We start from the raw sequence: 22,959 nt of genomic DNA on the forward strand, positions 1-22,959 counted from the left end.
AACAAGCTACCGAAATAAGAGAAGCAACAGACTTTGGTATCTACAATGTGTGATATATCCTCAAGTGGAGATACACTCCTGATGTATAGCAGTGCGGCTGTGTGCTTAGGCTACCAATCAGATCCTATCTGGTCTGGGCCAATGAGGGCCAAGCAGTCTGGCTGACTGGGCTTGGGTGTGCTGTGTTGGAGTTTCAACTTTGGACCCAACAAGAGCAGCTGAGTGATTCAATAGAAAGTCTTCATCGACAGAGCTTCTCAAAAAATCAGGCTATTGTGACCGGGATTTTTCGTCTTGGGGGGGGCCTCCTCGGTTTACCACCTGAGCAGGGAAACTATGGAGCACTACCCTGATCAGGTAAATGCTGTAATAGAATACAATATTTGCTGGTGGGTTCGATTTCTGACTGACAGTTAAGTTGTAAGAAAGAGCAAAGTCTTTAGCGTAAATATATTTACTAGTAGGTGGGACATTATACAGTACCGTTATTATGACATATATTGTTTTCTCTCCAGCTAACCATATATCAAAAAATATACATATTGTCAAGGGTCAAAAGTATGGAGAATTTCCCATGATTTTTAACACCGTAAAAGACAGATTTTTTTTTATGTCGCTCTCTTTTTTGGATCTTCTGATTGTGTGATACTATTTGTATAAAAATATCGTAGTAATAATGTTAATCTGTGATTCTAACCATGGGCAAAATATGGTGCGTAATGAATACCTGTATTTGAATTGATATGTTACAACTCTTGCATTGAAACTCTTAATATGATATAAATAAAGATGACTTGACTATTGTTGTTGTTGCACTGTGAATGGCCTAGCTGATAATTGATCAATCTAGTATTGGATCTTGTGATATTGTGCAATACTATCATTGGCAAAACAGGACAATAAGTTATCGCAATCCCACCCACCTGACATCCGTAATAAATTGTTGTTTATCTGAGAGTCAATCAAAACTGTAAATCATCACCTCTGTTAAGGAAGAATTTCAGATTCAGCTCTTGCATTGGATCTTGTGATATCTTGATATTGCTGCTATCAGTGGCAGGATATCACAACATAACACGGGTTACTCAGCAATTCCAATGACAAAGACAATAATAAACATATTAAGGTTGAGTCAGAAAAGACACATCATAATTAAAATTTTTGCTACAGTTTTTTTAATTCAGTGATACTGCGACACTGTTGACCGCATTGTCAAAATAGCACGTGACTATGGCTAAAATGTGTCAGCTGTCCTAAGACTGTTTTCTGATGAAGTGCTATACAAATATGACTTGACAATGCATCGTGAGTTACTGTCAGAATCAAACTATCACCCACACTTTGCATTTTTTCCAATGACTAAATCTCTGATACCGGCAACCAAAACTGAGCTTCAATTTTCAAATATTGGATGTAGTTCTAGGATAGGATTTCATCGCATCCCAGGTAGACAAAGTAATTTTTGATACAGTTCGTGTTCTTGTGATACCTTCATACTATTCTAGTATTATTATCAAATAGCAGGATGACATATTATAAGGTAGTTTGTGATTCTGACTTAAAAAAACAAAACAATAATAGTATTATTTGATGAATACCTATTATAGTGTCTATTTAAAATGAGCATTTTCTTTGTAATAGAATTTGAGGTATAGGATCTTGTGATATCATGATACTGTTGGTATCGTTGGCAAAACAGCACAATGAGTTACTGTGAAAGTCCAACAAACAACCACAATAAAAAAAAATGTTCAAGGATTGCCCTTCTGACAGTGTTAATCAAAGCTATTACATACTGTAAATACACCCCTTGTCCTAAATTATGCAATATCATGATACAGCTGGTATCATCACTATCATACACGAGTGACTCATTGATTCCCTACACTGATTGACTACACTACTGCAGTCACAAAAATGACAATTTGATTTTAATAATACCTTTCTGCCCTTGCATTGGACTTAGAATGTGCAGCTCATGATGACTTGAAATGGACAAAAATAATAACAAAGGTGTGTTTTTTCATGTTAATCACGAGCAGCAAACTGCAAACTTTTATTGACAATATGTTCTTTGCAGCCCCACTAGTCTAAATACGGTATTCTGGTTAATATTGTGTCAGTATTTATCAATATCAGAAGGCGGCCATTTTGCCACTTGCTGCCGCGTGAAAATGACATCACAGTTGGTCGGGTCTCAGGTAACGACCAATCACAGCTCAGTTTCAGAAAACAGGTGAGCTGTGATTGGTCGTTGCCTGATCCCTGAGCAACTGTGATGTCATCTTCAGTCGACAGAAAGTGGCAAGATGGCCGCCCCCTTAAAAAGCATGAAAGAGACAACCTAATAAATATCATGATGACAGCAGGCATATGATGACATGGAGCTACTCGATTGGCTGTTTGACCAAAATGATGGAATCCTCCGGCACGAGGAAGCGGGACAACATGGCAGCCAGCAGCACCACTGGCCTGTGCAGGAACCAAATGTGCGTAAGCCTGCCAATCATCTACAAGTAGCACTTATCTTTTAAATGCATCATCATCTCAGCAGTGTAAAAGACAAGAAAAACAATAACACCTTTCACCCCAGCAGATGCTCCAGCTGGCTGAGCAGGCGGACGCCGACTTCCTCAACGCCCTCCTGAGTGGAGGCGAATCCGTGTCGGGCTCGCCGCTCTGGTCCCCCTCGCCGAGCGACAGCGGGATCAGCGAGGACCCGCCCTCGGACCAGATGGATAGCCCCCAGCGACCTGAGAGCCCCCCCGGAGATCTTCATTGTTTGGGTCTGAGGTCACAGGCCAAAGCGGACTTGGAGGCCCAAGTGTCCATCAAACCCAGTGAGCTGCTTATTATGTCATTGATTGTGATGGAATTGTCTACAGCCCTTAGTGATGGTGTTAGGGGTATATTAAGTATAGTACATACCACTGAAGCTCTTTACATTTTCACTATTGTATCATTGTTTGTTTGTTATTTTTCTCGTGTGTGTTTGTGAAGACATGTGGGAGGGCGAGCTCCCCCCGGACAGGACGAGATATCCACAATATTCTTCAGACGTAAACAGAGCGCCACCGTGTTCCGGCTCGACTCTGACTGTTAAGGCTCTGCTGCTGAGCGGCACAACTGAGCCGGTAAGTGAGACAAATACACTTTTAAAAAGTAGCTTAGTTACTTAACTGATTAATTGCTTTTAAAAGTTAGATTACAAGATACATGAGTGCTACCAAACATCACTTAAAGGTGGAAAAATAATAACAAAATGTAAGCCCTTTAGACTTAAATCGTAGCACTCGCTAAGGCTAAGATAACATAGCACCGGATTTAGCATAGCATGCTAACACCACTTCTCATGGATACACTCCAGGCCAAGATAACTAATATAAATAACTGCGTTACTCTCAATATTGTAACTTATCGCTCTCCAGCTGCTTTACCATGATGTAATTGCAGCTATGGAGGACTGAGTAAAAGACAATAATCAATACTTGTTGTTTGTTGCCTTTGGCAGTTCCTTAGTCACCGTTCACGCAGTTATTGGACATGAATAATCTATTGTTGGAACTTTACTCATAGCATGTCCACTTTTTTTAGACAATTTAGACATTTTAGATATGTCAAGTTAAAGGTGGACAAAATAACGAAATGGGATGCCTATTTATGGACATAAATAGACACGTAGCACTCGCTAAGCTAACATAGCACCAATAGCATTCTAACTTAACAGAAATGACTTCTCATGGACACACCCACTCAGGATGTTAAAACTATGTGACTGCAAAGACAGGAGACTGCTATTAAGCAGCTTCTATAGTCACTGTTTTTGCAATTATTGTCTGGATCACAAATTATTACAATTTATTGGCTGCGGATAAGGTGCGCAACATCGCTTGGAAAGAAACAAAAAATAGTGGCATTCTTGTTTTGAATGTTTTAAGAACGACTTAACAAACCGCTCCATGTTTTGGTAGCGCAATAAGTATTCAATACTCGGAGTGAGAGAGGCAAAGTTGTTTTTGCCTCTGACAGCCAACCATGAAAGTTTTGTATTTTCCTTTGATCTAACGTTTATTACTTTTTAAATCCCCAAGTCTTACTCAGTGGCTGTTTTGCATTATTCTTCCATGTCGGATCAACATAGTAATTTTCCAGCTTGCACCATTACATCGACTGCAGCACGACTTTTCTTCAACAACACATGGACAGTTTTGCAGCGCCAACTACACTACACTATTTTTAGCCTCTGCTCATGGACTGATTAAAAGTGAACCGTCAGCCGGTCTCATCATTCACATATGAACCCCCCCCCCCCCCTTCCCCAGTAAATTTAAGTCACTGTCAAACAAAAGTATTAATCAGTAGATGCAGGCCAGTGTTTTTAATATTGGACTTATTTCAGTCCATTTTATCTTAAATTATTCAGACACGAGAATAGTCATGAAATTTCAAGTATTGATTCAAGCTTTCCAGCCCTGTTGATTAAGGCGAGTGGCAGAATGCCGCTTGGCTCGTCACACTCTAATTTTTTAGAGGGTTAGCAGCGAAATGAAAGCAATGGCGGCAAGTGCTCCTTGTGAGGCTGCAGGGAAACTGAAGGGAAGGTGTAATAGGGCGACGGCAGCAAGGATGTGTAATCAAGCGGCCTCACACATTTGCATTCCCGTCTCACCTCCAGCCTCCACAGCCTTTCCAACAGTCCATTCAAGAACTGATTCTCAATGAAGACGAGAAGAAGCTCCTCGCCAAGGAGGGCGTGACTCTGCCCAACCAACTGCCACTCACCAAGGTTTGTTATTACAGCTAAATAATTCATACCGCTTGTAACCCCTCCCCTTGGAATGTCTCTCTTTTCCTATCAGTATGAAGAAAGGATCCTGAAAAAAATACGCAGAAAGATTCGCAATAAGCAGTCGGCCCAGGAGAGCCGCAAAAAGAAGAAAGAGTATATTGATGGACTGGAGAGCAGGTAACATTTCCAATTACACATCACATTTCCATACGTTGCTGTGAGCATTTGAGCAGCAGAATTACTAAAATTCTGTTGTGCTTTTCACCGCTCCTCACTATTTGCCAATCTCCTGTATTTTCTTTTTCTTTTTTATATTTTAATCTCTGTTGGTCTCCTGAGGCAGTTACCTTGAGTAAACCCGCACAATTCACAACAGATTGAGCCTAGGCCTTGCAGAAAATAGCAAACTCAACACAAATTATTGTCGGCCGCCTCCCCACTTTCCTTTTTATTTAAATAATTGCCTAGTTTAGTGATTCTCAAAGTTGTGTGGTACAAGGACTATTTCTAGTGGTACGCAAAAGACTGAATTAAATGTTCAAACTCTGCATACAATTATAATGGCTTAAAAAAACTAAATAAAGTACAGTATACTTTCCAAGATCGGAGATGTGCACCTCCAAGAATCTGAACGAGCAAAATCTTGTGACACATTTCCTGTTATGAGTGGGAGTGGTTCAACGGCATTCTTCCTGGAGTCCAGGATGAATTCCTTTGTTTTTGTGATGTTTAATGCACAATTGTGAACTACATACATACACTCCACTTCCTCATCTCTGAGATGCCCAGGTTCTCCACCAGGATCTCAGAAAGAATAGTAATTGAAATCTATGCGTCTGCGGCTTAACCCTTGGTGGCGCGGTTTGTCCTGAAGGCAAAAAGTAAGGTTTGAAAAGTGTGATGTGCCGTTAGATTAGTCTCTCGAAGCACCTCATCATGTGTGAGTCATTGAAGATGACCACAGCTGGCTTTTTGTCGAAGAGGATTCAAATGGACTACTTCAGGCATGGAGGGACGACGGCTTGTGGCAGGAACGGGTTGAAGATTTTAGTGAAGACACCATCGTATTTGTCGGTGTATTTTCGGAGGTAACCCATCAGGACCAGGGGATTTACTAAAGTAACAGCGAGTATATTTACATGCAATCAAAACTCCTTCCACAACACGAATATTGGCAAAATTAGTTTTTTGAAAGACCATGTAAACACACGCTTAAACCCAATTATAACAATTGTGTTTCACTTTTTCAAACTGGAATTCTTGTTCATGTTAACGCTGTCAGTAAGGTGGGGGCTTTAGGACCCAGATGCGGGAAGGCAGGGCAAGGAGGCAGAGGTGCAGTCCAAAAAGACGTTTTAATATCTAATCAAAAAAAAACCTAACTTCAAAATACAAAATAAACTGAACTAACAAAACATGAAGCTAAACATGACAAAACAACTAAGGCGAGACTAACAACATGACATGGATCCTGATCAGGCGAAGAGGTCATCGTGACGTGGCAAAAGACTTACGACAGTTGCAACAGCAAAAATGAACCGACACAGACAGGAGGGAGACAACCGACTAAATACACCAACACTAATGACATGACAAGACACACCTGGCTGAGGGCATTGGATGACACATGAGGGTAATGGGGACACAGGTGGAAACAATCAGGAGTCAGGGTTGACACACACCACACGAGGAAGGGCAAGTGACCAGAAACAAGAGGAGTCAGACTTTTCACAATAAAACAGGAAATGACAAGACAAGGGGAAAACACAAGGAAAACAGAAGCTAAACATGACGGAGTAAACAAGACTGAAAATAAACATGACAAACGCATTCGGAATACCTCAATCGAATGGGGCATTGGTTTTCCTTCTGTGCATGCTCTATTCCACTTATTTCCTGGCTCAGTGTGTATTGATACGCACATTTATATGTGTCTATAAGTCCACCGGAAATACTCAAGCAGAGGTAAATAAACATGAAACACACTTTTGGAGCAAAGAGGAAACCGACTATTTTATTTAGCGCGGTGATTGACATAAATATATTCTAACGTCTATTTGTGCGTCGTGGTTTTGATCGGGTTTTCCAATTGAGCATGATGACCATGTATTCAGGAGCAACTCTGTCGACTCACGCATGCAAACGGGGTATCCCGAATGTTTCAGAATCTGGAATTTTGACCTTAACCTAAATCTTGACTTCATGTAAAGATAAACAACCAAGTTACCCACACAGCATGGCGTCAGTTCCCACAGAAGCTTGCCTCTGTCATTGGTGACGTGGGTGATGCCCTGCAATATCTTCCTCGTAAGCCTCACAATGTTGAGGTACTGTTGATTAATTGTTTGCCGTTGTCTTGGTCTCATAAAATCAATATGATGATGTGCCAATTCTAATTAAACCAGTAAATGTGTTGTTTGTGTACTTTGGCACGCCTTCCAATTTTGAGCGCAAGGGTGCGCCCAGCTTAAGCTTGTAATCTTTCTCTGTATGTTTTCAGAATGGCTGCATGCAGCGCACATAACCAGGAGCTGCAGAGGAAAGTGTCTCAGCTGGAGAAATGTAACATGTGAGAGATTTTAAAATGGGATTCTTCTTTTGCCATCTGTGTGTGAGCACTCGCGCTGTAATCCCAGAGTCATACACTTCCCAACTGCGGCTACATCTTCCTTTGCCCTCCAACATTTTTTTTAAGGTCTTGTCTTCTTTATAATTATTTTTTCATGAATTTGTCTCCACAGCTCACTAATGGAACAGTTGCGCCGGCTCCAAGCTCTGGTCATGAATACTTCTAACAAGCCGGCCCAGACTGGGACATGTGTGCTGGTATGAACTCATGTGCCAAGATGCAGCATTTTAGAAAAATAATAATAATAATAATAAGAAGAAGAAAAATCATCCCGACAGCAAGCCAAAATGTGAATGAGCCAAATAAAGGCCAATCATGACAAGACATCTCAAAAGACATAAAGGCACAACCCTCAAGTATAAAAGCTCCTTATTTGAATGGAAGCCATGTTCAGTTTTTTGATCAGCGCCGTAGCACAGCGTGGCGTGCGCCGCCCAGGGCAATGATGAGGGGAAAAATATTTGAAATTTGGGCTTTAATGAATATGGATGTGTGTCAGAGCCCAGTCACTGAATACATTATCGTGTCAACTGGGGAAGCACATGTTGCCACGGTGTTTGCTGTTGCTTATTAGGGTAATCAATTATTAGAGTAATTGATAATCCCATCATTAAATAACTACATAAACAAAGGATTCAAGTGAAGGCATTTTTAAATAAAATTCACGGAAATTTCCACAATACCACAGGAAAAATGAGGCTTCTTTGTGAGGGAGGAATTTATTTGTCTAATTAACAAATTCATGCATTTTAAGTAAAACATGCAAGCAGTGTTGTTGTTTTTTACCTCTCCGCCCCCTTTCTCCACTGCTTTTGACTTCTTTATCCCCCCTTAGGTGCTCTTGCTGTCCGTCTCCCTAATCCTCTTCCCGAGCCTCAAGCCCTACGCTGAAACCAAAGTCAGCCAAGGAGACTTCAGCCCAGTAAGAAGTGAGTAACCTTGAGTGGTAAATAGCTCCCAGCGTGCACCCACCTGACAACCGAGCCAAGCCCCCTGTGAGTGACAGCCCCCAACCCACTGCCGCCACCACCTTCCAGAGTTGACCGTTAAAGGTGACATGTGGCCCCCCCCTGGGGAAAGATTTTAAGCCGTCTGACGGTTTCCTGTCAATTTTCAAAATCGTTTACAATGTTCTGTTAAAATCCGTACTTTATTATTAGTTACTGATAATATTTTCTCAAAAAATATTATTATCAAAATTAGTGCGTTCATTTTGAGTTAAAGTTCATTTAACGCCACCATTTTTTTTTTTAACGGGCGATTAATGACCGGCCCTTGGTAAGCCTGTACTGGGGGAATTCCAGTCGCAACGCAGCAGACACGTCCACGTCAAAATTTAGCAGGAATAAAATTAATAATAATGCATATATTTGTGGATACTGGGGTCCAGTAGTATTTTACTATTTTAAAAATGTGCACAAGCTGATACTGCTCAATGGTGCATTTGGTAAATTGCCTTGTCCAGTAACCAGGAGGTCAGAGGTTCAAATCCCACCTCCAACTGTACATTGCAAATATCCATCTATCTTAACTGCTTATCCTCACAAGTGTCGTGGGGGGGCTGCTGGAGCCTATCCCAGCTGGCTTCGGGCAGTAGGCGGGGTACACCCTGAACTGGTTGCCAGCCAATCGCAGGGCACACAGAGAAGAACAACAATCCACACTCACAATCACACCTATGGACAATTTGGTGCGTGGGAGAAAACCAGAGTACCTGGAGAAAACCCACGCAAGCACGGGAAGAATATGCAAACTCCACCCAGGAAGGGCGAAGCCCAGACTCGATCTCACGTCCTCTGTACTGGGAGGCGGACGTGCTAACCAGTCAGCCACCGCGCCGCCCTATTGCAAATATATATCCGTGGCACTTATGCTAGGGGATATACATGTATATCAACTGACTGTCATAGTTCCACTTGGAGGGTACTGCATGCCTAGGTGGTGCTATTGAGTGATTTATTAATTTATTTTTTCCATTGGCTATCATTAGTTCCACTTTTTCATCTAAATGAATGGAAGGTATTTACTTCACACCTCCCGGGCTCAGGTGTTCTTTTTATAATTTTTTTTTTGTATTATTAATTATTAATTTAATTTACTACAATTATATATATAGAATTTTGTTTTAATTTTAATTATATTATAGAATTTTTTAACCTAATTCCGGTTACTTAATTCTGTCTGTTAGCGAGAGCCACTACATCGTGATAACTTACATTGATGTTTCTGCATCTGGCAATTTATTATTATATTATATTATTAGTATGGGATTTTTTTTTAATGGGCTTTAGGTGAACTGATGAATACACACACGCTCGCACGCACGCACGCACGCACGCACACACACACACACACACACACACACACGCACATACACACACTCACCCACATACAAAAAAAAAGGGCATATATATATATATATATATATATATATATATATATATATATATATGTGTGTATATGTGTATATATATATGTATATGTATTTAAAAAAAATAATAATAATTATTAAAAAAAATTTAATTGATTTGTTGGATTTTTAAAAAAAAAAAAAGGAGAGCAATGATGATGTCAAATCGAATGAACAATACTGAGCTCTCCTGTAGAAAAAAAAAATAATAATAATAATAATTTACTACAATTAATACTTTGTAATTTTCACATAATTTATCTTTCAATTTACTTCATGAGCATTCAGTTTAGCATTCAGCTATTAGCATTCAGCTATTAGCATTCAGCTTTCAGCAGAAATTGCACTTAGTCTAGCAACTACATAGTGGCCGTGACAAAGACGAGTTTGACATTCCTGTTCTAAATTGTCAGTAGGCCTGAATGTGAGTAGGAATGGTTGTGTTTCTATAGTACGTGTCCTGTGGTTGACTGGCGGCTAATCCACTTGTAGCCCATCCCTTGCCCGATGTCAGCTGGGATTGCTCTACCTCCCCCTTACCCGTGATGAGGATTCGGAACATTATTCATGTTGCTAGAATTTTTATGTGCAATATGGCGTGGAGATGGGGAAGCCTGAGGGCAAAAATAAATCTAATTGAATGAAATTTTATGCATGTCCAGGATTTTCTTTTTTCCATTTATAACTAAGGGGGAACTCGGCGGATGCAAGTGTTTCACCTTGACGGCAATTTATGCTCCACTGTGCGCTCGTTTCATTAATGTCTAATTAGAAATATATGCATTTAGTTTGCTTAACATGACGCCAGCCCAGAAACTGGAATAATCCGCTTTACCACCTGTGTTTTTTTCATCTCTACTTTTTCACAGTCCAGTCACGGTCCCTGCAGAACGTGCAGGCCTCCCGTGTGCTGCACGTTATCGATCCACCGTTGCCCGCCCAAGACGAATCCAAGTCAGCGCGCCGGCATTTCCCAAGAGATCCGGGTTTGGAAATCACCACCCTGATGGGGAACATGAAGTTGAATCGAGAACTGGATGCCATGTCTCCGAACCGGAGCCTGGAGGAGAGCCTGGGCCATTTCCACGTGGATCCGGTTAGCGGCCACATAGCCACGGTGACTTTGGATCCGAAACGCTCCGCCGGCTTGCCGCCGAACGCTGATGACATGTAAAAGTATCTTTGATTGCTTTGAATTGTCATCGAGCATTTTTTGTTTGTTTTTGTTTAATCGTGTCGTGAAGATTCTGTATCTGCAGTCTTGTTTGGTCGTTTCCTCATTTGCGATGTTCTTTTGTATCCGGGTGTGCATTTGCGATTGTTAAACTGAAATTGCCTGTCAACTTGCATCATTTCAAGTCATAAGCGATACCGGCAGTGGGAACTCACAGGGAAATTTCTTAATTATCTTTATCGTGGCGGATGTTCTCCAGACCCACACATGAAAATCAACAATATTCAAATCATATCAAACCATTTTTGTATAGTTTTACGCCTCCTATATGCTTTCAATATATTAAAACACTTTTTAAAGTATTTCTTAGCACCTTTCCTTTCTCTCACTAGCAGTTCTCCAAACAAGAAGCCAGGTGTGCTTGCTTCAAGCTGTTTATTTGTCACTCCCAGTTGAAGTTTACTGTATGATAAACTTTGAGGACAATGCGGAAGATGTTAACTCATTTACTGCCATTGACGTTTATAGACGTCAAATATTCATTTTAACTATTTCTATTAGTTTAACTTTTTTTTTTACATTTTTGTTAACAAGAGTATGAAAACCTAGAATTTTTTTATTGTACATTTAGAACAGATATAAAATTTGTGATTAATCGCAAGTTAACTCGTGAAGTCATACAATTCATTACAATAAAAAAAAAAAATCGCCCTATGCTGCTAATTTTTTATAATCTTTTCTTTTTTTTATCGCGTCAGGCGATTACAATATTTTGTTGTAATTAATCGCATAACTTTCTGATTTTCTGCTCTGACTTGCGAGCACAGACTTTAGCAAGTCGTGAACAATTCGGTAACAAATAAGTTTTAAACCGTTTAATGGCACTCTCAGTCGAACTTTACTGTCAAACGAAAAATAGAACAGAAGAATTACACCTGTATTTAAAACGGCCAAACTGCCTGAGGAAAGGACTTACTAGCTTAATGCTAACACTAACTAGCATTTATGTTAACAATTAAAGATGCAATATCATGAAGTGAGACTTTCCCCATATTTTTCCCTCCCTACTAAAATGCACATTACAACATTTTTCTTCCGTGGGAGGGCTGGAACGGATTAATGAAATTCCCATTCATTTTAATGAGAAAAGATGATTTGCGATATAGAATGAATTAAACTTTTATCTCAAGGCACCACTGTATTGTAAAACTCATAAAATATGATCACCTAAAAATCTGCAGAGCAAAATACACACATCAATATGTTTTTATCGATGATTCATGGATTGAAAAAAAAAAGGCTGAGATAAAATCACAAAATGGTACGGAGTTTAGACATTGCACCAGGCAGCATTATTTCCCCCTTTAAGCCTCAGCACTCTGAGGTTCTACCTGGAACACGCTGATCCGATTTATAGACAAGACATCTCTCAAAGGGCAAATATGTCACAAGGGACAACAGAAAAGCCGAAAACTAGGCCAAAGGTTGAATAGACAACCCCTTATCGCAAGACTTCATGCCCACTTATTGACATGTTGACATATTTACTCAATAGAAAAGGCTTGCGTATGCAGCATGACCAAGCAGCTTTGGGATAAAAGGTTTCTGGCTGCTCGCTGGATCGGAAAAAATCTTATTTCAGGTCCTAAAGGCGAAAGGAGGTTTAGGGTTGCATTGAAATGAGACAAAACGTTGTCAAATTGTGAGAAGAAAGTTCTAGCTAAGCAGGAAATAGAAGGTCACATGCAAGCTGTGGGGTGGTCTGAAACAAGGGTAGAAGGGTAAGTGAGAGGAAGACCTGAGAGAAGGTTGATGGGTTCAGTGAGGGAAGACATGAGGGCAATAGAGGAGGATGCAGGAGATAGACTTTGATGAAAAAGGATGACACGCTGTGGCGACCCCTAACAAACCAAAAGGAAAAGAAGACGGTCTTTAAGAGTAAACATCATTCACACTTGAAGCGCAAATACAATACATAACACCAGAAATGGATTCATACATCCTTAGTACATCTCATGCAAAGATTCCTTGGGAATACAAAGAACAAATTGTGTTGACCTTTTGCTAATGACAATATCGGCAAACACACAAAATCCCTACTGGGCTCCACTTAGCAACATGGTTCACCATTCAGCGCAATCATCACAGGCTGAGATTTTCTTACCTAGCGAAGGCATCTGTTAGTTTTTCATGCTGGCAAGATTTTTTCTTTATATAAATTGCCCAACAGATTTGTGTGCCAGCTGCCAGGTGATTCTATTCCACTCCAGCGCTGTAGTTGGCAGCTACATCTCATGGGTCACTAACCCACTGGACCCCAATGCAGTTGGAATGAAGCAAAAATGTGCATTTCTCGGATCAGCACCTTTTTCAATTTGTAGCAAAATCTTATAGTTTAAAATTTACAAATTCTAATCTCATGGAATCCCTATTGTAAATTACATATTTATTCCTGTTGAGATTATTATTATTATTATTTTTATTATTATTATTATTATTATTATTATTTTTTATTTTTTTTTTTTTATTTTTTTTTATTTATTTAAATAGTTTTTATTTTTTTTTAATTTTTTTTTTATTTTTTTTATTTATTTATTTTTTTTATCATTGTGTGGCCCTAAAAATCCACAGCAGTAGCCTGCAGTATTCCTGATAACTCCAGTCTTCTCCAAACCATGCATATGATATAGATTTCATCCATTTCAGCGCAATCCTTTCCATTAGATGGCAATTTTCACACCACAATGTTTGTATTGGGTCCCTTATTGCCTCAATAATGTTTCAGTCATAGGGTGTTTAAGCTCACATTTTCCATTTGGTTGGGAAAATGAATGCGGAGGAATAGAATCGATCCGGCAAAATATTATGATCATCCACAGAGATAACAGGTTCATTTTTCTATCTCTCATAGACATCTTTGTGTATCGCTATTTCTTTACTTTATCCACCCTTTTTCTTTCCGTCTTTGCCTGCTCCACCCTCCACCGTATGGCACATTGAAGAATGTTTTTTTCCCCTTCTTTTTAATCAGGGTGAAAGTGTCTCGGCCGCAAGGTTCTCCAATCAGGACCCTAACGCATTGCTTTGATTAAGCAAATTCTCCGAGGAGCTTCTCCACCCAGACGAGCACGCTCCAGGCGGGGGCGGTCCATAAGAAGAATTTTGTCCATCAAAGTGAAAAGGCCAAATCCGCTCATCTTTAATCTACAAATGGGATTAAAGTTTCAAGGTTGAGACAGTAAAAACTTGACGCTGTCTCAGTAACAACATGCCTGTTCCAATTACGTTGAGCCAAAGAGGGATTTGGAAAGAAAACAAGATGGATGACACCTGACAGAAGTGTGAAACTATTTTGAACATTTATGTTTTGCTCGCAGCAGCACAGCGGTTTTGCCCAACTTTTCAGCATAGTCGGCACAGCACTTTAGCATTTAGCATTAGCCAAATTAATACCGCAACCACCGGTCACAAGCTTGACTAGCAATGTTCAAACTTGCTAGGAGGATAACCTTCTCTTCACCGCTCAAAGCCACGCCCGTGTATCCGATATTTCGTGTCCGGTCTGAAGCTAGCATAATAGCGCTAAATCGATCAAATAAATAAACGGTACAATTAAACCATATGATGATTCATCTTAACAAAGATAATGCACTTTATAACCCGGTGTGCCTTATATATGAAAATGTATTCAAATAAACCTGTTTGTTGACATTAAGTAGGGACAGCTGCCTTGTGATTGGCTGGAGGCCACTTAAGGGTGAACACGGCCTCTCAGTTGGAATAAGCTGCAAAACGGTCCGGCGGAAGTTTGCTTGTCTGCTGCTCAAATCACACAACAAGGATTAGTTTATGCACAAGTCTCACCAGGATTTTCGATTTCAGGCTTTGGGATGTATGATGTGTAATTACGAGCTTTCAGCCCATTTGGTAATTAGACAGGATCAAGCTCATTAGTCATCCTCCGGAATTAACTTCTCCTCAATTGTCTGCCGCCTGGACGTCACTTATCGGCTTTGCTCAACTCTGTAGGCTATCCAAATATCAAACTGACCGCGTGACGTGAGACAGGAAATTAAGAAGTGACAAACTGGAAATTAATTTTGCTGGATTCTTTTAAACGGTGCCCATTTTAGGAGAGATTTGTGCATGTTACATAGTGCACACGTTGCTCTAATCAGCGAGACACATGCAGTCTTCTTGATGTCTGTGCAGTTGGCTAATATTACAACATTATTCTCATGAAAAATATTCTCATATCAGTTTAACTTTTATGTGTCTTGATTATAAATGATTAGCTCTTTTTTTGTTCTCATTAACTCATTCACTCCCAGCCATTTTCACTAAAGCAACCACCTTCACTCCGGACTGTTTTACTGGATTTTGACTGATTTTTCAAGGCCCGCAGAATATTGTGTTCTACTGCTATAAAAACATGGAACCTATCAAAAGAAACATTAGAGTCTCTTGAAAAAAAGTATTCTTCTAACGGTTTCCTTTCTGCAGCAATTAGCATTAGAATATAGCTAATATAGTTTCATCATTATTCACAAAGCTTTTTGCAACATGGCCCTGGTTGATCTCTTATACTCTGCTGCCACTTGCTGGCCATTTTTTTTTATAACTACCATTGCTTCTACCATTCTCTTCAGTTCAGAGGCTGCATCAAAGCCTTCTATATACTCTAGGATAAATAAATTTAAAAAACGTACAAATATGTCTTTGGGAACATGGTAATATTTAAAATAGAACGTATTTATACATTTTTGGGAGCAAATTAGTTAAGGTTACCACTTTGTTTGTATTATATATAGCCAAAATTATTATTATTATTATTATTATCAAATTAGCCTGTTTTTTTTTTCATGTTTGTGACTTCTAGCTGGTAATGGGAATTTTTTTTTTTTTTTAAAAAGGTAATATTAAAGTTTTTTCTACATCATGCATGCTCCACCGATGCCCGGATGAGTACGAAGAGGGGTGGAGTTTTTCTTACCTCATTTGAAGTCATGTCTTCGTTTGTCAACTGTGGTTGTCGCTTTAAGATCGTGGACGTACTCGCACGCGCACCATGAACGAGCCTGACACAGATGCTGCCGTTACGCTTTGGGCCAGAGGTGGCAGTCAAGAGTAAAAAAGTGACAAACTGCCCAAAAATGTGAAATAAAAAAGTCCTGTTCCTAATTCTGGATAAGAACTTTTTTTTTTAGCCTTGGTGTTTTCTCTTTGTTTTGAATGTGATGGAGCGTTTTTAAGAATTGTGTCTTGTACCCAGTAACGAAAAAAAAAAATAATAATCCACAGGATGCTTTAGAAAAACTTTTCAGTCTTCAAAACACCATGACCTTCAAACTAACACAATGGTTTCTCGTCTGCTCACGTGCTGAAAAGAGCCCTGCTTCAGAGCCAAAGCGTTTCAGTCTTTTTGTTCTCAGCTAAGACAAATTTCGCCAATAAAAATGGCCCCATGAAAAAAAATATAGGAATGCCCTTGCAGATTATTGTGCAGCAGAGAATGTTTTTAAAAAAAACCCTTCTGCCCTCAAAACACTATCAACATATAAAAAAAGCTGCAAAACAACTCAGCGTGTCACCGTTTTTAGTTTAAAACGGTCCAGTATCCAAGAAGAATGCTAGAGAGGCGGTGAAAAAAAAAAAACTCATCCGATGGCGCTTTTTAGTCATATGGCTTTGCAGGGACTACAATTACAGATAATGAATGTACATGCTTTCTAAACAACATTTATTACATTTTGACAGACAAACAAATGACTATTTCATGGCTCATGCTGCATCCAAGGATGAAACCCGCAGTTATTGATTTGCCAAACACAGACAAGTGCAGGCAGCTGTCCTAACAGAAATCCTGACACTAATTGGTGTGTATGGTTTGTACTTAGCATCTTAGGCCATGTATGGAAGGGAAAAAGATCTAAGTGGCTCTGTCACTAAAGTACAACAAAAGCTGAAATAAGCACAGACGGTGAATGAATGCATTCTTATTAAGGCCGCTGACAGTCTGACGATGTCTTCAAGTCACTTGAATTATTTCTGCCTCTGATCATTGTATCATAACCGTAGGCCGGATGAGACAAAATGTTATGGCAACGGATGCCGCATGGGAGTGGGAAGCGTTTTTAATCAGCTTTAGAAGCAGCCAATCGCCTTCTTAAAACATTTGGGAATGTAGACCGCATTTCTATTTAGTGTACGGTTAAACCGTGGGGGAGGTCATTTAATAGAGGTAATACTCAGATTTTGTTTTCTGTTTATTTTGCAATCAGCAGCAATATTCCAAGCACTGAAAGAGGTGAAAGATATTGTATTGCTGGTTTAAGCAAGGAAGAATTATCAAGTGCATACAACAGGATGGTCATTTTAATAATAATAATAATTATTATTATTATTATTGTTTTTTTAATATATATTTTTTTACTAATGTGCTAAACATGTTTTCCCCGTGTCTCTTTTTTATGGCTTGTCTTGCTCATTAGGTTCTCGCTTCCACCTGTTCTCGTCAGCCTTGTGTCGACCAATCAGGTCCCTCCAGCCAGCCAAGTCTTGTCCAGGTGTAGCTGGCTGTCTCGTTAGGTTGTTAGTCTTCAGGCCCCTGAAGCAAAGCCGGCTTCGTTCCTCAAACAAATCCCGTACACACAGAAGCATTTCAAGACTTGCGTGTGTCCCAAAAAAAAAAAAAAAAAAAGACACTGAGGGTGTTTAACGGCTGTAATGCATATGCCAAGTCTGGAGTGGCGCTGTAGCGGGAAACTTTATTGTAATCTACAGAACAAACGCGTATCAAAAAACATGAAAAAGACAAACACAGGAGAAATGACATTGGTGGGTGATTCAAGTTAAATACCGCTTGTTGAACGTTGGAATAAAGAAGCAAAATATTTTGCGCGAAGATCCTTTCAAGAATCAAAGAAAGCGTATAACACTTAATAGTACGTTAAAATACACAAACCTAATAAAAATCAGACAATCTAGCCTTTGTGGAATTCCTGTCTAAAAATAATGTGTTTTAAACTGCTTTTTTAAAAATATCCACTGAAAAGGAAGTGCATTGAAAAGACCGCGAGGCTCCACCACTTTAAGTTTTCAATCTCAGTTTTGAATCTTGCGTGAGGGACATGAAGTAAAAGGCAGTCGGCACACCGCAGTGACCTGGCAACATAATAAAATGGCAGCAAATGCAGCAAGTATAAAGGAGCCTGACCATTGAGGACTCTTTAAGTGAATGTCAAAAGGCCCGATGGCATATGATCCCGAGTTTGTACTGTATGTACCTTGTGATTGGCTGCTGACCAGTCAAGACTGCAGTTCACTCGTGACCCTGATGAGAACAAGTGCTATAGAAAATAGATGTACTGTATTTGCAAATGCGGTACTTTGTTTATGGAATATTGCAAAAATTAAAAAAAAAAATAAAAAAAAGCTTTCCCAACAGGACAGCATGATAATGAAGCCCCACACTCACACATACAGTATATTAATTTTGAGACTCTACAATCCGTAATGAATAATTAATAATACAATAACTTATAGTCTGTACTGAATAAAAGAACTTCCTGGTGGTATTTTGTAACTTCAACTTCCCATTCTACTCCTTTCTAGCCGCTTATATCAAAACCGATTCATCTAAATTAGTTTCCCGCCTCTGTTGGAGATCTATTGGCATCCTCTCATTCTACCGTTAAATAGGCAAGTCACGAATTGTTAACACAGAGGTTGTTTTCCATTATTGTTAATTATGATATGAAGTTAAGAAGCAAGTTGAGAGATTTCCCACAGGCCGGCAGCAGATAAGAAAAGACAGGCCTCACCTCAGTGCAGATGAAAAAGAAATGGGCTTTATCATTCTAATCAACGGTAATGAGTGGACAGGAGCTGACATGCATCCAACAACACAGCAGCTCTGCTTAATTTTTTGGGGTGATTCTGGTGTGTTTTTTTTGTAGGGCTGGTTATTGATTCTGATTTCAATTCACAAGAGTTCAATTCGATTCGATTTCAGCCAATTGTCATGTGACAATCGGGTCCAAATCTGAACAGTTTGCTTGAATAAGCATTTCCTGACAGTTTGCACAAAAACATATTTTGCAAATTTCACAGCTGGGTGGGCCGGCACGCCACAGACCAAAATATGTGTATACTGGACAAGCAATTAAAAAGTCCCTTTTTTCATAATGCAGTATTATGTTTTTTTGGGGGTCGGGGGTGTGGTGATTCGGACCGGTCTTTTTGAAACAGTGCATCGGCATTCCTGTTGTGTATATCGCATCGTTGGTTTCACCCACTGTCATAATGACATCTGTCTCCAGTGCGTTCACTGCTCTTCAAATGTGACACTTGATGTGATCAGTTATAAAGCCCCGCCCCCGCAATCCCATACTTGTCAGCAAGTGTGTCAAGTGGTTCGCTTGATAGTGAGATGATGCGGGTTAAAGTGCTTGCGGCGAGCACCTCTGGCAATTTACAAGAATTTGGCTTGGCAGCCTTTTTCCTCGGTCAGCGAACTTAAGGTGAAAAACAATGTAAAAAAATAAATAAAAATCTTGTCCTAGGACATTGTAACGCTCGCGGGCCGATCGGCTATCGGGGTCAGCAAAAAAACGGGAGAGAGCAACAAAAGGATTGGCAGTCCACGGATTCGCTTTATTAAGCCAAAAGAAAAACAATGGGCTCGGCGCCACCACGCGTTACAATGGCCGTAGCTTCCACGGCATCAAAAGAAAACATTCACCATCGAGAAAAAAGACGTGCAACAACATTATTTTCAACTTTTAAGAGCCTTTAAATGCTTCATTTGCAATGCCTTGCACCATTTCTTTCCATTTGCGCAAAATGCCACTCTCATGTAAATGACATTCAATCGAGGGTCCTACTTGCCATGCACTTGAGATAAAATCGGAGGAACAAATTGCAGGTCACACATCATAAACGGCATATGGTTACATCTGGCTCCATCCAGCCTTGTCGAAATGTCAATCACTACGGGTGCAGGTACACGAAGGGTCTATTTTAAGTGCTACCTCAAAGACCAAAGTTTCATCGACTTTTACTAATACATTTTACATTAAGATCCGTTATATTGAAAGTAATTAGCTCTAAGTTATAAAACATAGCACACCATACTCTATGCCAATCTACTTTTTGATCACAAGAGACTAGCATTAGCTAGTGTTAACATTGTTAACATTTTTAATTCTTTATTTTATATTTTAACCATTTTGAATTTAGTTATAGATGTGTAGAGCAGGTGAAATAAGGTTAAACTCAATATAACTCGACCTTAACCTATCTGTTATCTTGTTTTTGTCTAAATTCCTTTTCCCTTGTCCTTCTTGAGAAAATGCAAGATGGCATATTGAGATTCTGTTTTGGGAAGAAAGTACAAGCTGGCACACTGAGAACATGTTTTGTCTAAAATATGAAGAAAGTGCAAGCTGGCATATTGAGATTCTGTTGTGTTCTCACGTGAAAGATCAACATAGCTATGTGAGAAAGTAATCTGATTTTCGTATTTGATGGGAGGAGAAGAGGCGTTTTTTGTACAAACTAATAAAGGGCTGTGTCTCATGGGGGGGATACACACATTCTTGGATGACACTCTTTTGGTGATATTCAATTGTGTGACTGGAGATCTCTGTAATAAATCATCCTTGCAAAGACCCTTTTCACAAAAATCTCATCTTTGATTTATTTGAACACACAAAAGATTACAAATGATATTTTACGCCTTCACTTGCAAACCAGTTGGTGGCTAGCACAAGCAGCTAATGTAGCAGACTGAAAGCCACAACACCAGAGAGTCAAATCATGGTCATTTGTTAACAAAAAAAATAGTTGGTTTAAATCAAACACAAACGCAAAAACACAAAGTAGAAAATAAACAAAATAAAACCAGTGACATGGCTAGCTAGGCTTGAAAAGCTAACACAGCAATGTCCATCTTCTCCCACTGTTAAGTTCAGAGTCCGACAAAGTCATTGGGAATGGGAAGGAAATCAGTAAATAGAAAATTACTAAAAATTAAAAATTAATTTTTTTAAAAAACAGTGCCATGGCTAAACATGTTGCTAACTAGCGTGAATAGCTAACATCATTCACATAATATCTATCATTAATAAATAAACACCAAAATAAAACCAGTAAAAGGGCTTAACATGACTTCACAGAAGAAACGTTTCTACTAAATCATCAACGTCCCAGCCAGGGTGTCCTTGAAGAAAAGCCAATGGAAAAAGTTCTGTTTACTTCTAATGCTAGCTGAAAAGAGGTCGAGCGAGGCTTGTGTTGATGTTTTGAACCCCAAAATATGACGTGAACTTCAGGTTGTATTTTTCATCCAAATCTTAGTCGTGTGTTTTTCTCCAAGTTTGAAGTCAAATGAGGATAACGTTGCATCACGAAAAGCTTTGGTATTAATGCAAGCAGGTGGAAAAAACTTTAGAATACAGTCTGTGGCGTCCTTCAATATGCCATACGGTAATTGCTTTAAATTGCGTTTGAGAAGCGATTTGTATGCATCCGCTAAAATATTAACTGCTTTTACAGCTTCTGTGACTCATGAAGTAAAACCTGCCATGGCCTTAACGTCGACAAATGTTGATTTTTTACAGGTCGCTAAGATGACAAGAAATGAGTCACAATGAATGAAAGCGCAGCAAACTTAAAATGAAGGAATTCTATCCAGTAAGTGTGTGAGTTTCTTTTTTTAATGAAGAATGTCATCTGCACATGGCTTCCATTTTGGATCACGCTAAGCTTAGTTGACAAGTGTACATCCAGTTGAAGACAGCATGAAAAATATGATTTTTCAACAGCTTCTTAGCAGGCAGCATAACAACAACAAAGCTTTGAAGCAGTTTTTGGATATAATAAATTATGACATGCAACAACAAAAATCTGTAATTTTTTAATAAGACCGAGTTGCTCAGTTTTGAGTGACAATGTCAGAAAATAATTCGTTTGAAGATGATTATTATTGTGGTAATGCAATGCATCACACTGGAAAGTGTTCCTCTTGTTTGTTTGTTTCCTCTCCTTACAACCTTACATAGATAACCCTTTTTTCATTTTTTTTTTTTTTTTTTTTTTCTCAAATGCTCCATATACAGTGGGGCAAAAAAGTATTTGGCCAGTATCCCATAGACTTTGTATTGAATTTTGTATGTATATATATATATATATATATATATATATATATATATATATATATATATATACTGTATATATATATATATATATATGTTCTACTTATTTGGTAGAATTTTGGTAGGTTTTGAAAGTTGTCGTAGTGAGTGCTTAACAGAATTAGATAAACTGTCTTTCATATTAATCAATTGTTCATCTTCATTTGCCTTTATTTTAACATGGCCCAATTTATTAGACCAAAACATTTGTGTATAATAAATGTGTTTTTTTTTTGTTTGTTTTTTTTTGTAATACAGACTAATTTATCACTTTTGCTGTTCAAAAAATATATATGGGAAGAGGACTTTGAAGAAAATAATCATATATTAAATCACAATTGCGATATTGGGGGATTAGATAATTATTTTTAGATTATTTTGATATTATGTATTATAATTAAAAAATTAGTTTTATGTCCTAGTTTTTTTTTTATTTACTCCAGTGACCATTGTGTTTTCTATAATATAACAGAAGGCCATCAAATTTTCTGCCTAAATGCTATGTATCTGTGTTAAAATAGCTCAAAAGTAAGGCAAAAGTAGTGTAACTCAAAGGAATTGTGAGACAGACAACAACTCCTGTAATTACTTTCAAACAGCAAACAGATGTAAATTCTTACGTTAGTTGTCATCAGATGAGCCCCCTTTCAAAGGCACGCCCACGCAACACAAACAAAAAGCATCCGCTACCCCAATTGTTATTCCCTTATTACCCACCCCTCCCATAATGGACATGCCTGTGCACTTTGACGTAGCAATGAG

General features: G+C 38.9%; 1 protein-coding gene across 2 annotated transcripts; it reads left to right on the forward strand.

Moving 5' to 3' along the window:
* The first annotated feature begins 214 nt into the window (after nt 1-214).
* On the forward strand, nt 215-11,364 carry creb3l3a (cAMP responsive element binding protein 3-like 3a). Of its 2 annotated transcripts, none has more exons than XM_077584495.1 (10): nt 215-357; nt 2,370-2,489; nt 2,597-2,840; nt 3,001-3,134; nt 4,676-4,786; nt 4,860-4,966; nt 7,290-7,358; nt 7,531-7,615; nt 8,254-8,347; nt 10,698-11,364. In XM_077584495.1, exons 1-10 carry the CDS (start codon nt 337-339, stop codon nt 11,000-11,002), a joined length of 1,290 nt encoding a protein of 429 aa, XP_077440621.1. In that variant the 5' UTR covers nt 215-336; the 3' UTR covers nt 11,003-11,364. The 2 variants fall into 2 exon arrangements, with proteins under 2 accessions (XP_077440621.1, XP_077440619.1); XM_077584493.1 differs by having other exon boundaries at nt 220-357; nt 2,367-2,489.
* The last annotated feature ends 11,595 nt before the right edge of the window (nt 11,365-22,959 follow it).

Source organism: Vanacampus margaritifer, chromosome 13 (genome assembly GCF_051991255.1).
Source record: "Vanacampus margaritifer isolate UIUO_Vmar chromosome 13, RoL_Vmar_1.0, whole genome shotgun sequence".
NCBI lineage: Eukaryota > Metazoa > Chordata > Actinopteri > Syngnathiformes > Syngnathidae > Vanacampus > Vanacampus margaritifer.